General features: G+C 61.6%; 2 protein-coding genes across 6 annotated transcripts in view; one reads left to right on the forward strand and one right to left on the reverse strand.

Annotated features, from left to right (window-relative positions):
- Window positions 1-1,129, forward strand: part of SHMT1 (serine hydroxymethyltransferase 1) — a 56,052-nt gene extending 54,923 nt beyond the window's left edge. For all 4 annotated transcript variants that reach the window (XM_059908547.1, XM_059908549.1, XM_059908546.1 and 1 more), the window contains exon 12: window positions 174-1,129. In XM_059908547.1, coding sequence (XP_059764530.1) covers window positions 174-346 — 173 coding nt within the window. In that variant the 3' untranslated portion in view covers window positions 347-1,129. The remainder of the gene's footprint in view (window positions 1-173) is intronic.
- On the reverse strand, window positions 998-12,568 carry SMCR8 (SMCR8-C9orf72 complex subunit). 2 transcript variants are annotated; one of them, XM_059908543.1, is made up of 3 exons: window positions 9,710-12,568; window positions 4,654-5,070; window positions 998-3,150 (listed from the first exon to the last, which is right to left on the reverse strand). In XM_059908543.1, exons 1-3 carry the CDS (start codon window positions 12,067-12,069, stop codon window positions 2,808-2,810), a joined length of 3,120 nt encoding a protein of 1,039 aa, XP_059764526.1. In that variant the 5' UTR covers window positions 12,070-12,568; the 3' UTR covers window positions 998-2,807. The 2 variants fall into 2 exon arrangements, with proteins under 2 accessions (XP_059764526.1, XP_059764527.1); XM_059908544.1 differs by having other exon boundaries at window positions 3,057-5,070.
- Window positions 12,569-12,623: the final 55 nt, after the last annotated feature.

Below are 12,623 nucleotides of genomic sequence, written 5' to 3' on the forward strand. Positions count from 1 at the left end.
CCGCGCGGGGCTGTGCGGTCGGGATGAAGGACGTCGAGGCTGGAGCAGGGCTGGGAGACAGAGCATCGCCCAGCAGACCGTGTGGGCTGAAAGGGTGGTGGGCGCGTGGACGGCAGGGCAGTCGGGCCCGGCTGCCGGGGGCACGTAGGCAGTGGCGTCTCTCGCTGGCGCAGGGATAGAGCTGACCCTGCAGATCCAGGACACCGTGGGGGTGAAGGCCACCCTGAAGGAGTTCACGGAGAAGCTGGCGGGGGCCGAGGATCACCAGCGGGCTTTGGCGGCACTCAGGGCGGAGGTGGAGAGCTTCGCCGCCCTCTTCCCTCTGCCGGGCCTGCCCGACTTCTAGAGGAGGGCCCGCCCGCCCAGGGACCCAGCGCCCTGGAGGCCCCACACGGGCCCCTTTCCAGACTTTGCTTTTTTTACCTTGTTCACAAACCATTTGTTTAAGGCTCAGTGTTAGTCATTCTGGGACAAGTTATTAAGGAGTTTAAATCTGAACCTCACTTTCTCGCAGTTATGTATAGTTATTCTGGAAAAATGAAATACAATTTAGCCATTCAGCCTTAATTATCCAGACTGGTGGAGGGCAGGGTTACTGGGAAGACTCCACTCTTAAAGAGTCCCTGGGCTTCCCTGACTTGCTGCGGCAGCCGGAAGCACCAAAGTTCGAGCTTGGAAGAGCCGCCCGTTGCTGTCTGTTCCCCAGTGGGCGCCAGAGGAGGACTCGGTTATAACCGTCGCAAACGAGGAGGGGGTGTCCTGGCCCTTCTGCTGTGCTTTCAATCGGAATCACAAGTTAGACGGGTCTGTTCAGGTGCCACCCAGCTCGGTGGGAGTCCCGCTTACAGCACCTGGGCAGGAGGGGGATGTAGTCCCCTTCCCCCAGCCCAGGGCAGGCAGGCCGCTGAGCAGACAGCCACCTCCCTCCCGTGATCAGGAAACCAGAGGTCACCTTCCCACAGAAACTTTATTTTTCACAAATCTCAAGTGCAAAACATAGATGACCATTTTTAATAAGCACAAATTTTTAACCACAGAATGTCTACAAGAATTATAGCTTTAAAAAATACAACCGATTTTTATATCTCAAAAATATCTCAACTCAAATAAATTAATTTCTTAAAAAGTACACTTCTCATACTATTTGTTTGGCATGACTGGTTGAACTCTGGTGCAGCCACACCGGGAGCTGCGGGCACGCGTGTGGCGTGTGCAGCGTGCTCTCGCCCTGGCCGCAGTGACCACGGCTCACCCGGTGGGACTCACGCTCACACACGACGAGGAGCATGCAGTAATAATGTAGCTTTTCAAAAAACGACAAATACGACTTCCTCACACACTATGCTTCTCACCGTGGCGTTAACATGGCCGTGGTTGACGCCCCGGGGCTCCAGCACGGCGGGCAGGGCGGCTGCCACCTCCGCAGCTGTGGAAACAGCCTCACACCCAGGAGCTTGACTCTTCCCCCGCAGGAGACAAAGGCCACCACACAAGCACTCCCGGGAGGCTGGGGCCCCAGACCAGCACTTGATTCATGGCCAAGTGCTCCCTCCTCCCCACAGCTGAAACCAAACCTCAAAGCAGGACGGGCTCAGAAGAGCTGGGTGTGCTCCAACCTTAGCTGAGGCTGGTTTTCCTTCCAGCCAGAAGTAGAGATTTGATACTTTTCCTTTTGCAATCTGTTAATACCATCTCTCTCTCAAAAATTCCAGTTGTATCAGTTTCTATCACAATATTGGGAAAAAGCCAGAAAGCTAGCTGGTTTGCTTCAAAGCACGAGCCAAGGCACTTTCTTGAGCCTCTAGGGAGATGGGAGGTAAGATCTGATGCTGGCTTGGGGGGCTGGTGCCTCCGAAGGCTGTCCACACGGACTGATGGATCGCACCAGCCCAGGAGGGCTCCTGCCTGTGCAAAGACGACGTGGGCCACGTGGAGAAGCTGACCGGCCAGGCGCCATCAGGCTGGTGGGGAGGGTGGGTGGCGAGCTGCGTGCGAGATCTTCCAGGCCACTGGGCCTCCGGGGACGTGTCACAAGCTGCAGCAGCCCTGGCACTCAGGGGAGAATCTATCGGCCATCCTGGGATTTTGACATGGGATTTGTTACTTGTTTGGGGATGAAGTCTACGATACTTTGCACACAGTAACTGATCTGAAGCAAGAAGTTCAGAGCTACATGGGAAATGGCAACTGGGCTATCACAGCCCATTTCCAGATTCTACTAAAGGAGTAGGGTCCCCAGGGCCACAGGTGCTATAAAAGGGTTCAGCTGATGTCTACCGTGGAGCTTCTGGAAATCACTACTGCATAAATGCCAGCCTAGGCAGGTTCTTCTTAACTTGGACTGCTTTAAAAAGGCAGGGTGGGGGGCAGGTAACGGACTGGAAGTGAAGCTGAAACAAACCTCAAGGTTCTGGTGCCTGGGCCTTCGAGGCGATACTTAGGATTGAAGAAGTACTAAGGGCACTGACACCCTCTGATTTTGGAAGCGTTTCTCAGCATTTGGACGCTTGCTGACCTAGTACCAGGGAAAACCTCTTGTTAAGATTCCTGACGAGATGAGTTCGTTGCACAGGCCCCCACCACTCAGACTCAGGTGCGTCTGAGACTCCTGGCAGGTTCCAGTCGCCAGCGTGGCAGGGCCGGGAAGGCCTGGTTCCCCTTTGAGCTCCCTTTGAAGAGAAACATACTTGGCATCAAGCAATTCTGTGAACCTGCACACTGCAAAGTTGGATTTTAAGCAAAATTTAAATGCTGGAGTTCAGCCACTGGTCAGCGAAGACAGCTCTACTCCTCAATGAAGAAACAGCTCAAGAGAGGGGCTCCGGGTGCCCTCTCTGCGGCCGCCCCACAGCCAGGCCTTCTGCTTGCACCAGCAGGGCTCGCCCGAGGCGGCGCTTCTGCACAAACACCCTCCAGAGTGGACTTCCGCTTCTAGGAGGCCAGTGTGACTGACCTGCTGCCCTTTCTGGCTTCCCAGGTGCGAGGTGTGAACCGCAGAGGCCATGTTGGTGGCCCGGGAACGAGACACGGGTGGGCCCGTGATCGCTTCCCATCTGGTCATTTGGGCCCCACGGACCGCTCTTCCCTCGGAGATAAGGTGTCACAAGCTCGTGTCCCAGGAGGCCCAAGTACACGCAATTAGCCACGTCCCTAGAAAACAAAGCAGCATCTGAACACAAGGGGAGCGGTGGTAACAGGAGGGCAGCCTTCCCACCAGCACCCGCACTGCACGTTCGGAAGCTGCCGTGTGGTCCCTGGAGACGCCTCTCTGGGGGACACAGGTGACAGCACAGCTACAAGGACCCGAGGAGACGCGGTAGCAGCCCTGTCACAGTGGGCCTCGGTCACGGCCTCCGGAGCAGAATGACACTCTGGCGGGAATGGGGACCCTGACCAGAAGCCTGGGCAGGGAGGGCCACGGGGGAGAGATGATACGAAGCCTCCTCGGTCACCAGGGGGTCCTGACCGCTGTGGTGTGCTGCAAAGCTGGTGGCGGACCAGGTCTCAACAGCAGGACTCGGACGACACAGAACACGGCCCCGGCAGACACGCACGCGTGCTCAGGAGCAACCGCTGTGGCTGGTTCAGGTGTGTTTTACCACAACATGGGGGAAAAAATTAAAAAGCAGTAATACCAAGAGTTCTCCCTGCATAGGGACAAACGGCTTAAGGAAGAAAAGTATGACATTTTCAAGGTTGCAAAGAACCATCCAGCTACACACATCAGTGGTAACTGTGTCAGGAGGGTCCTGGTGGGTGAACAGGAGGTGGGGCTGGGACTCAGCTGGGGCGGAACGAGCTGCTGTGAATGCGCATGCTCCAGGCCGGCCTTCCCGGAGGAGATCCCAGCCCGCCGGCTGCCCCGCGCCTGCGACACCCCGTGAGGTAGTAAAGTGCTTGCGAAGGTCTGCGGTGACCTCTGCCGGGCGAGCGCCAGCCCGTCTGCAGACCCTCCCCGAGAGGACAGTGTCGGCGCCCCCAGGAGAGCTGGTGGCTCCTCGCCCGCACAGCGGGAAGCCTGTGCCCAGCCCCCCACGACAGCGGTTCTGATGACCAGGGGCCAGTGCCTGGACACTCCGCTGAGCCTGGGAGCCCAGCGGCAGGCCCCTCCGTGCCTGGCAAGGAGGTGAGGACAGGGCAGGGTGCATCCAGGGGCCTCCCCTGGAAGGGCGGCTCCGCGAGGCCACGCAAAAGGCCCAGCTGGGGTCTGCACGAGGCAATGGACGTTCCGTCGTCCTGCTTTCGACCAAATCGTCCGGTTACCGGCTGCTCCCCTTGATCTTGCTGTGCGAGAGGGCCGGCGTGGTCCTCCCTGCAGGCTCCGCCTCCCTGCCCCTCATCACGCTGCCGAAGCTTTCTTCTGCCCTGGCCCCCAGTCCTGACCCCAGGCCACTCTCCACGGGGCCGCGAGCTGTTACCGTCCTTCCAGATGCCGCCCAGGGGCCAGTGCCTCCACCCCCCTTGCCCAGAGCCACCTGGGAACCACATCTGCCACCTCGGTTTCCTTCCCGCCAACGACACCAGAAGTCTAAACAGCTCAGAAGACCCCCCGGTCATGCCAACGCCCTCCCCGTACCCTCAGTCACAGGTCTTGGTCACAGTGGCCGGGCCTGACCTCAGATCTTGTATAGGAAACTGGGGACGTAGTCGAACCTGAGCACGGGCTGGCCGGCCGTGGAAGGCTCCCGCGTGTAGTGTAGCTTCAGCAGCTCTGCCAGGTACTGGACCACCTTGACGTCTTCATTCACCAGCCCCAGGTTCAGCTGCAAGAAGCTGGCCTGGCGGCTGGTGGCCAGCCCCTCGGCTTCCGTGCCGCGGGCGGGCAGGTGCAGGTGGCGGCAGAAGGCGTAGAGGAAGGCCTTGGCGCAGAGCTGCGTGAGCACACTCTGCACGTGCAGGGAGTAGGTGCTGCCCCGCTTGATGTGCGTGCGGTGGTCCGCCAGCCGGGGCACCAGGGTGCCTCTGTAGAGGGGGCAGCGCAGGGTCTTCCGGTCCAGGTCCAGGATGCTCGTGTAGCGGCTGTAGCGGCTCAGGGCGTGGAGGGTGCCAGCACTGGCGGGGGATGCCACCCTGAAACACACAGGCCAAGGTCAGGAGGCAGAAGCTGGGGTGGGCCGCTGCCGCGAGGCCAGCCCCCACCCGGCCCCACTCGCCGGCGCTCTCTGAAAGGCAGGTCTGGCCATCACGACCTTCAAGGCTCCTCACCCCTCTCACGACCAAGGTCAAGTGCCTAGCGTGGCCCACGAGGCCCCGACGACCTGCTTCCTGCTGCCCCTGACGCCCCACCTGTCACTCCCCAGGGACTCCCCTAAAGCCTCGCCAGGCTGTCCGTGGGGGCCCTTCTGCTCTGCCCGGAACACCGAGCCCTCCCTCTGTGCCCGGCTTACGCCAACGTAAACCTCACCCAGCCTTCCCTGACCTGTTTGCTCCTCTCGTTCTTGCTCTGTGACCTTGGTCGAGGTCCTTAACTTCCGAGCCTCGTCTGTGAGGCAGGGACGATGGTCCTGCCTCTGGGGTCACAGCGGAGGCACAGGCTGTGGCGCTCAGGACAGCGTCTGGCCCTCGCCACCGGCCTGGTGCTGACCAGTGTGGCGCCAGGAGCTCCTGCAGACCCAGGACCGTACCCCATGCTGTGCCCGGCACATCAGAGGCAGGCAGGCCAGGTTCACCCAGCGAGGGAAGGAGGCCGGAGTGTCGTGTCGGCCTCAGTAAGCGGCCCCTTCCCACCCCGTCTAGACCGGGTCTCCCAGAGGAGTTGGGATTGCCCTGCAGAGCCCAGCAAACGGCTGGCTGACCAGCCGCTTCGCACACTGACGCTCCTCTGGAAGTTGGGGCTTGTGAAGCAGTTGTAAAAGGACTGACGGTCTCTTGGGACTGAGGTCACCTCATCATACTTTCCCCTCGTGGGTGCTCTCTTCTTGTAGAGTTGACAGTCGTTTACCGAGCGCCTAGCGTATTCCAGGCAGTGACCTGGGGCCTGGCCTGGCCGGGAAAAAAGGACACACGCACAAGCCGGCCCAGCGAGGGGAGGCGTGGCCTCCGTGTCCACAGCAGCGGCCGCGGGCTGGGAAGGCGCTGGAGGAGGGACCTCGGAGTCCTGAGAGAGGTGGGCTCTGGGGACTGCAGAGCACGGCAGGCGCAGGGGCAAGCGGGGCCACGTGTGTGGGGCCGAGCCCCCCACCACAGGCCACGAGGAGTCAGACTTGCGGGCGGCTCCCCGCCCGCTCCTGGGTCACCCTTACCTCCCCCCGAGGGGGCTGGGCCATGAGCTAAATGCCTCACCTCATCTTCCTGCCCTGCACTTGGCCGCCGCCCACCTCAGGCCAGCCTCTCCCCAGGCTCTGGCGCCCCGGCCTACTCCCGCCCACGGCGGCACCACCTCTTTTGCGCCTCCAAACTTTTCCTTCATTGGTTTCCCCCAAAGCTCCCCCAGAGGCCAGATAACATGGGAGGAGGTGCGGCCGGGCCTCTGTCCCTCGGGCAGCACCCCGCCCGCCCCCGTCTTGAACTTCATCACGGCCCATCCGAAGCCGGGGTGGCGGGGGGACTCTGCACAGATGAGGACGCTGAGGCCCGCAGAGGGACCGTGGCTTGTCCTAGGTCACCCACGTAGAAGGCGGCTGAGCTGGGATTAGACCCAGGGCCTCTGACGCAACACCAGCACCTCCCTGCCAGAATGGAGCTGTCTTCCAAACAGTCCAGGCCTTCTCACTGCTGCTTAGTAAGCAACCGGATTATTGCTGGTTCTGATTTATAATCGCGGGAGACCAACCTGATTGTTTATCCATCTCTTACACCCACAAATGGCTGATCTGACTGACAAGCATTTCCAGGCAGAGGGCCTACTTAAGTGGGAAAAAAGAAATCCAGGGTCAATGCCACTGGTGGTTCTGGGGTGAGAGTCCTGAGGAACAGTCGTACCCACAATCCAAGTGCCTGGGGGGGAAGGGACTGTCGTAGGCCACAGCTCTCGGATCCCAGACTGAGCCAGCACCTGGGACCGAGCCCCGTGGACACACAAAGGCACCCCTCTGCGCGCACCCTTAAATGCTGACCCTCAGGTGGGCCTCCATCTGCCTCTCTGTCTCAGTGCCGGATCTGCCTGCAGGGCCGGCTCACCACCCACCCGCAGCTCTGAGCACCCCCGGGGCCAGGGCTCCGCGTGCATCCCGGTGGCAGCCCTTCCCTGCTCCGCGGGGTAGCGGCAGGAGCCTCCGCGCCCGACAGCCAGGGCCACGGCTCGTCCCCTCACGGCGCCGCCCCACCGGGTCCGCTGCTCACCGCCCGGGACGCCTTCGGGTGAGCAGCGAATCCAGTCCCCTCTCTCCTCCTGGCCCCTCGGTCGACCCTCCAGTGACACGTGCCCTGGGGGGCAAGGCCCCCGACCCGTCGACCGTGGCGCCCGCCCGAGCAGGGCCCTCTGGGGGCAGATCTCCCGGTTCCCAGCACTTGTGCGCGCTCAGGGGGTGTGGGAGGGAGGGCTTCGTGGGACGAGTCACCAGACATTCCCTAGAAAGGTCTCAGCTCTCACTGCTGACAGGCCTCCCGCTTTCCTGGAGGGACCCTCCACGGCTCCAAGTCCGGAGGCGAGGGCCCAGCTCCACCCCGGCCGCCTGGCCTGCCTTCCACACGGCGATCGGCGCCCCCCTCCACTCCCCCCAGGACGTCAGAGCAGCGCCTGCATGGAGCAGGCACGGGTCAGACACGATGGGCCCCCGACACTCGCCAGCACGAGGCAGGTCTTCCTCGTGCAGATGGAAACAGCCTGGGGGAGCACCAGCCCACGGGGTGGTGACGCTGGGACGGGAGCGAGGGCGGCCCTGTCACGCGACGCCCCACTGCTGACGCACCTGTATCCTGGCTCCGGGCACAGCGGCTGGCCCGTAATGGCTCTCAGTAAGTATCTGGCAAATGACCACTATTTTCCCAGGAGGGAGGAAGGCGCTGCCCAGGTGCCCACTGCGGAGGAGCAGCTCACAGCCCCCTTCCAGGGACACTGCCACCTGCCGCTACCCCCGCCTGCACCCCGGAGACATCGTGATTGATCACAGCCGGCTCCCCAGAATCCTTCTCAACACAGCAGTGCAGTCGGGTGCCCAGGAGAGCGGAGCTGATGTGAAGGATACACCTCATTTGCCCGCCGGCGCGTTCTAAGGAAGGAAGCTCAGGGGAAGCCTCTGGAAAGGGCAAGGCCATCCCGAACCTGGTCCTGGATAACCCAGGTGATGTCGACAAACTGACGTGTTTTAGATTCTCCACCTTTTGAGGCAAAAAAATCAAAGGTCAGTCAGAGATTGGGATGAGAGGAGAGAGTTGGAGGAGTGAAGGTGTGTGTGTAGGGGCCACCCGCCCGTCATCCCGCTGAGAACAGCAGCCCAACGCAGTCCCTAAAAGGCCTCCCCCACCCCGCCCCCAGCTCAAACTTGGTGCCGGCAGGGGGGCTGGGGCCCGGGCACCCGCTGAGCCTGGGCCCTGCGTCCACGCTCCCACGATGCCCACGGGCTGGGCTTGCCCCGGTGTGGCAGGCCCGTCCTCACTGTTCCCCCACTGCGACCCCAGTCTCCCTGCCGCTCAAGCCAGACACCCCAGCCCTCCTCCGGGACCCCGTCCCACGCCTCCCACGCGAGGCGCCCCCATCAGAGCTCTAGCCTCCCTGTGCCGCCGGGCTCTGGCCTCCGGAGCACGAATTCTCCCAGAGCAGGGGCCCTGCCCGAGACCTCCAGCTCGTACCCCAGCGCCGCCAGCACGGCCCGAGAGTGAAGTGGACGTGGAAGCGCCCCGGGCTTGAATCCCACCACCATGCCCCCGCGGGGCAGCCAGGGATCGAGCGAGTCAGGTGGCCGTGAGCGGGGCGAACACGAGGCGGCTCGGGACGGTGACCTCACGGACGCCAGGGACCCGCGTAAAGGGAAACAGAACGAACGGCGGCTGACTGCCGCGGGGAGGAAAGGCCTCCTGCCCCCTCCGTGGTCCAGAGAGCGGGCTCCGACCAGCAGCCAGCTGGACGCGCGTGCATCTCAGGTGAGCACAGGCGGCTGCGGGGAGAGGAGCCAGGAGGCTGGGCCCAGTGCGCACGCCAGGGCAGGAGTCCCCCGAGCCAGACAAGCAGAACGTGGAAAACCCCAGAGAACCTGCTACAGCGCCAGCCGGTGACGCGGGGGAAAAGGAGGAAGCTTCCAGGGGGGCGGGGGGGATGGGCTTCTGGGGCAGAGGGGACAGCGGAGGGAGAGCCGGGGCGGCTGCCTCTCCCAGCACCCCTGCCGTCCTCAGAGGCAGACCCCGCCTCAGTCATTTACCCCATAGTGTGAGTTAGAGACTCAGCAGGGACCTGAGACCCAGCAGTCCAAGTCGTTCCCAAACCTCGCCGCACAACGGGCGAACCCCACGCCGTACCCGAGGCCAACCCGAACGCAACCCTGCGGTATTCTAGAAAATCCTCCCAAACAATTCTGACACAGCAGGGTGCAGACCAGGTTGGGAACCACTCAGGAACTGCAACCCCTCCTGTGACAGACAAGGCAACAGGTCAGAAAAGGGAGAGGATTTGCCAAAAGCGACACAGCGAGTTGGTGCTGGGGCCAATCTGGAAGCCAGGCCTCCTGGTTCTGGGACCACCACACCGACTTGTGAACCTCACCCAGAGGGACGGCTACCTGAAGCCTCATCTCTGACCAGCCAGGGCCCATCCCCACCACCTGTAACCAATTACCTCTGCAGGCCAATAAGCTTCCACTTCTGAAAATCCGTGATATGCAGAGGAGAGGAGACCCAGTGCTTCACGGGTTTGGCATGGAGGCTGTAGTTGGGGACGAAGATGGACAGCGCGCTCACCAGCTTCCTGACTACGGCCTCCTCCTCCCCTAGGATCACGAGCGTCCTCCCGCTGAGCAGGGAGTAGATGGCTGGGTGGGCAAAGGGGTACTGGCGGATGAATTTTAAGGCGTTCTGGCCCGCCCTCTTCTTATGCCTCTCGGAAGAGGGGCCAGTGGGAGGAACAGAGGAGGGAGTCCTGTCGGAGCTGGCGGAGGTGACGCTGCTCCCGTAGCTGGTGGCGTCGGAGTGGTCATCCAGGCTGGTCTTACTGCCGTCCCGGCTGGCCAGCAGGTGGCTCGGGTCCAGCTCATAAGCAGGGAAGCCTTCGGAACCGCTGTCTCGGGAAGAGGCGTTGGCGTTTTCCACCGAGACGTCCACGTGGAACTCCTGGTCCTTCTGCCGGTAGTGCTGCGGGGGGACACTCACGACCCCGTCCTCATCGGAGAGCGTGTGGCCCGGGGTGGAGAGCGGCACCCGCAGAGTGCCACCCTCCCTCCCGATGCAGCAGGAGTCTGTCTGTGACGGGGTGGCTCCCGAGCCGCCCTCCTTGGCCTCCCCCAGCTCCGGCGGGCTGAGGCCTGCCTGGAAGTGGATGGCTCCCCCACTGTCACTGGCGTGGGACTCTTCTTCATTAATGGCACTTGGGTAACTGGCCTTGAAGTCGTCGGGGACAAAGGCCTCAGAGGGGCAGGTGCTGAGGACTTCAATACTGTCCCCGCTGATCGTCCTGTGGCTGACAGCCTTGCTCCGGACCACCTGGGGGCTCGAGGGCACCGGGAGGCTGGCCTGGCTGTCAGACGTCGACAGCACAGAGGTGGACTTCTCCGTGCCGAGGACCTCGATGCTCTCGCCACTGCTGATGCTCCCTTTCATGTCCGTGTCCAGGTAGGCCAGGTTCTCCTGGGGGTCAAAACTGCTTGGCTCTGTCACCTCCACTTCCCTGGACCCCTCCTCCCCAAGGTCCTGCTCCATCTTGATTAGCACGGACTCCACACTGGACTTGTAGGAGCCCACGCTAATTAACACTTGAGGAACTGGACATTCCTCTACAGACCTGGAAGGTGGCCTGTCGTGACTGGGCCTAGGGGGTGCGCTCTCCTGTTTCTCTACCCTCCTGTCATCGACCTCTACCAAGTCTTCAAAGAGGAAGTTTGTGATATGCTGTTGCTTCAGGAGTGCTCTGTCGATCTGGCTGGTCAGGAGGTAGCACAGGTCTCCTCTGAAAACGTGCTCAATGTGGCTGAGCTGGGCCAGGGTCTGGGTGAAGTACTCGGTGTCGCAGAGCTCTTCCAAGGTCTTCAGCTTCTTGTCAAAACACTTGGTGGACTTTGCTTTGATGAGTTTTGGGGTGTAGGCGGGTCTGCAGGTGTAATGGTCTGTGTCAGCAGACTCTTCGGGGTCAGAGGTAGTGGCTGCCTGCCTGGGCGGATCCTGGGTGTGCTCCGTCTCCCCAGGACACAAATCGGACCCCCTCAACTTCCGATGAGGGTACGAGCGGATCTGCCTCAGCAGGTCCTGATGTTCGATGATGGACTTCTCCACACTGGCCAGCTCATTGGCCTTCTCGATGGCCTGAGATGAGTAAAAGCCTTTGTCGTTGGCTTTCTTCTGGATCTCCGTCTCGGTGTGCAGCACTGTTCTGGTGTAATCCAAGTCTTTCAGTTTTTTTTCAAGTTCCCCAGCAAATGCCTTCCTGTTGCCTGTTTTCAAGCACTCTGAAGCTTTGGAAAATTCAGCTGAGAGCTCCTGGAACTGCTGCATGATTTTGTGCTGGTCTGCTGAGATATAAGCCATACAAAAGGGCCTCACGAAGCCACGGGCCTCCAGGTCGTACAGGGTGAGGTGGTGCACGTAGGCAAAGGCCCCCTCCTTGGAGTCTCCCAGCACGACCTTGGAATCCTCCACGAAGTTCAGCTTGGGGTAGGCAGAACCAGGGGGATGGCCCACGAAGGAGGCCTGGTAATCCACAGACATGATCCGCAAAGAGAAGTAATTGAGATCAAAAGTACCGAAAACTTTGGTGTCATTGGGGATGGTCAGTAAGGGCTGGGGTCCCACCTGCTCAGAGAACTCGGAAATAAGGATGAAGTCCCGAGAGAACTTGGCCCCGGACAGTTTGGACCATGGACTGGCTCCTTGGCTGGCGAAGGGGAAGAGCGGCACCGAGTACTCCTCGGGCAGGGCCGGCTCATTGTAAGGCTCCTCCTCGTACTCGTCCTCTTTGGTGAAGGCCACCACGTCAGGGGCGCTGATCATATTTCCAGGTATATGGTGAGAACATTGAGAGGAAGTGGGAAAGAATGCGGGAGTAGCCAACGCGAGGGAGCCAGGCCTCTGGAGGAGGAAGCAAAGTTCTTGCGGGTTTCTTTGCGCCCTCAGGGGTACGAGGCTGCCGGTCACACACCCGCGGGCTCGAACTCCCGCAGCCCCTCAGAGCTGTGGCTCCTCCAGAGCTCTCGGAGGCCTGAGGAACTCCGCGAGTCGGGAAGACCCGGGAGGACGGCTGCCCTTCTACTCCTCGGGCGACCACGGCCAGCGCAGGGCACCCGCAGAGAGGTCACCGGCGCTTCCCAGAACCCACCGCCACGGCAACAGCCTCAGCCTTGAACAGGTGCCCAATGCGGGGGTACGGGCCGCCGCACGGACCATCCAGGCGTGGCAGCCCCCACGGCCCAAGAGCAGAAACCGTCGCGGCTCCCCGGACGCCACCACCCAGAGCCAGCTACCGCGGCGCCGCCATCTTGGTATCACATGACTCGAGACATCGAGTCGCGCGACCCGGAAGCGTTCGCGTCAACTTCCGATCCGGA

This window comes from Balaenoptera ricei, chromosome 20 (assembly GCF_028023285.1).
Source record: "Balaenoptera ricei isolate mBalRic1 chromosome 20, mBalRic1.hap2, whole genome shotgun sequence".
Taxonomy (NCBI): Eukaryota; Metazoa; Chordata; class Mammalia; order Artiodactyla; family Balaenopteridae; genus Balaenoptera; species Balaenoptera ricei.

Bases quoted from the DNA above. Each gene is read 5' to 3' on its own strand.
- SMCR8 (XM_059908543.1), bottom strand. From the start codon at position 12,069: ATGATCAGCGCCCCTGACGTGGTGGCCTTCACCAAAGAGGACGAGTAC. The intron at 5,071-9,709 runs GTAATTGGTTAC...TGTGTGTTTCAG, and splicing joins AAGCTTATTGGCCTGCAGAG to GGTGGCATCCCCCGCCAGTG. The intron at 3,151-4,653 runs GTTCGACTACGT...TTTGTTTTCTAG, and splicing joins GCCGGCCAGCCCGTGCTCAG to GGACGTGGCTAATTGCGTGT.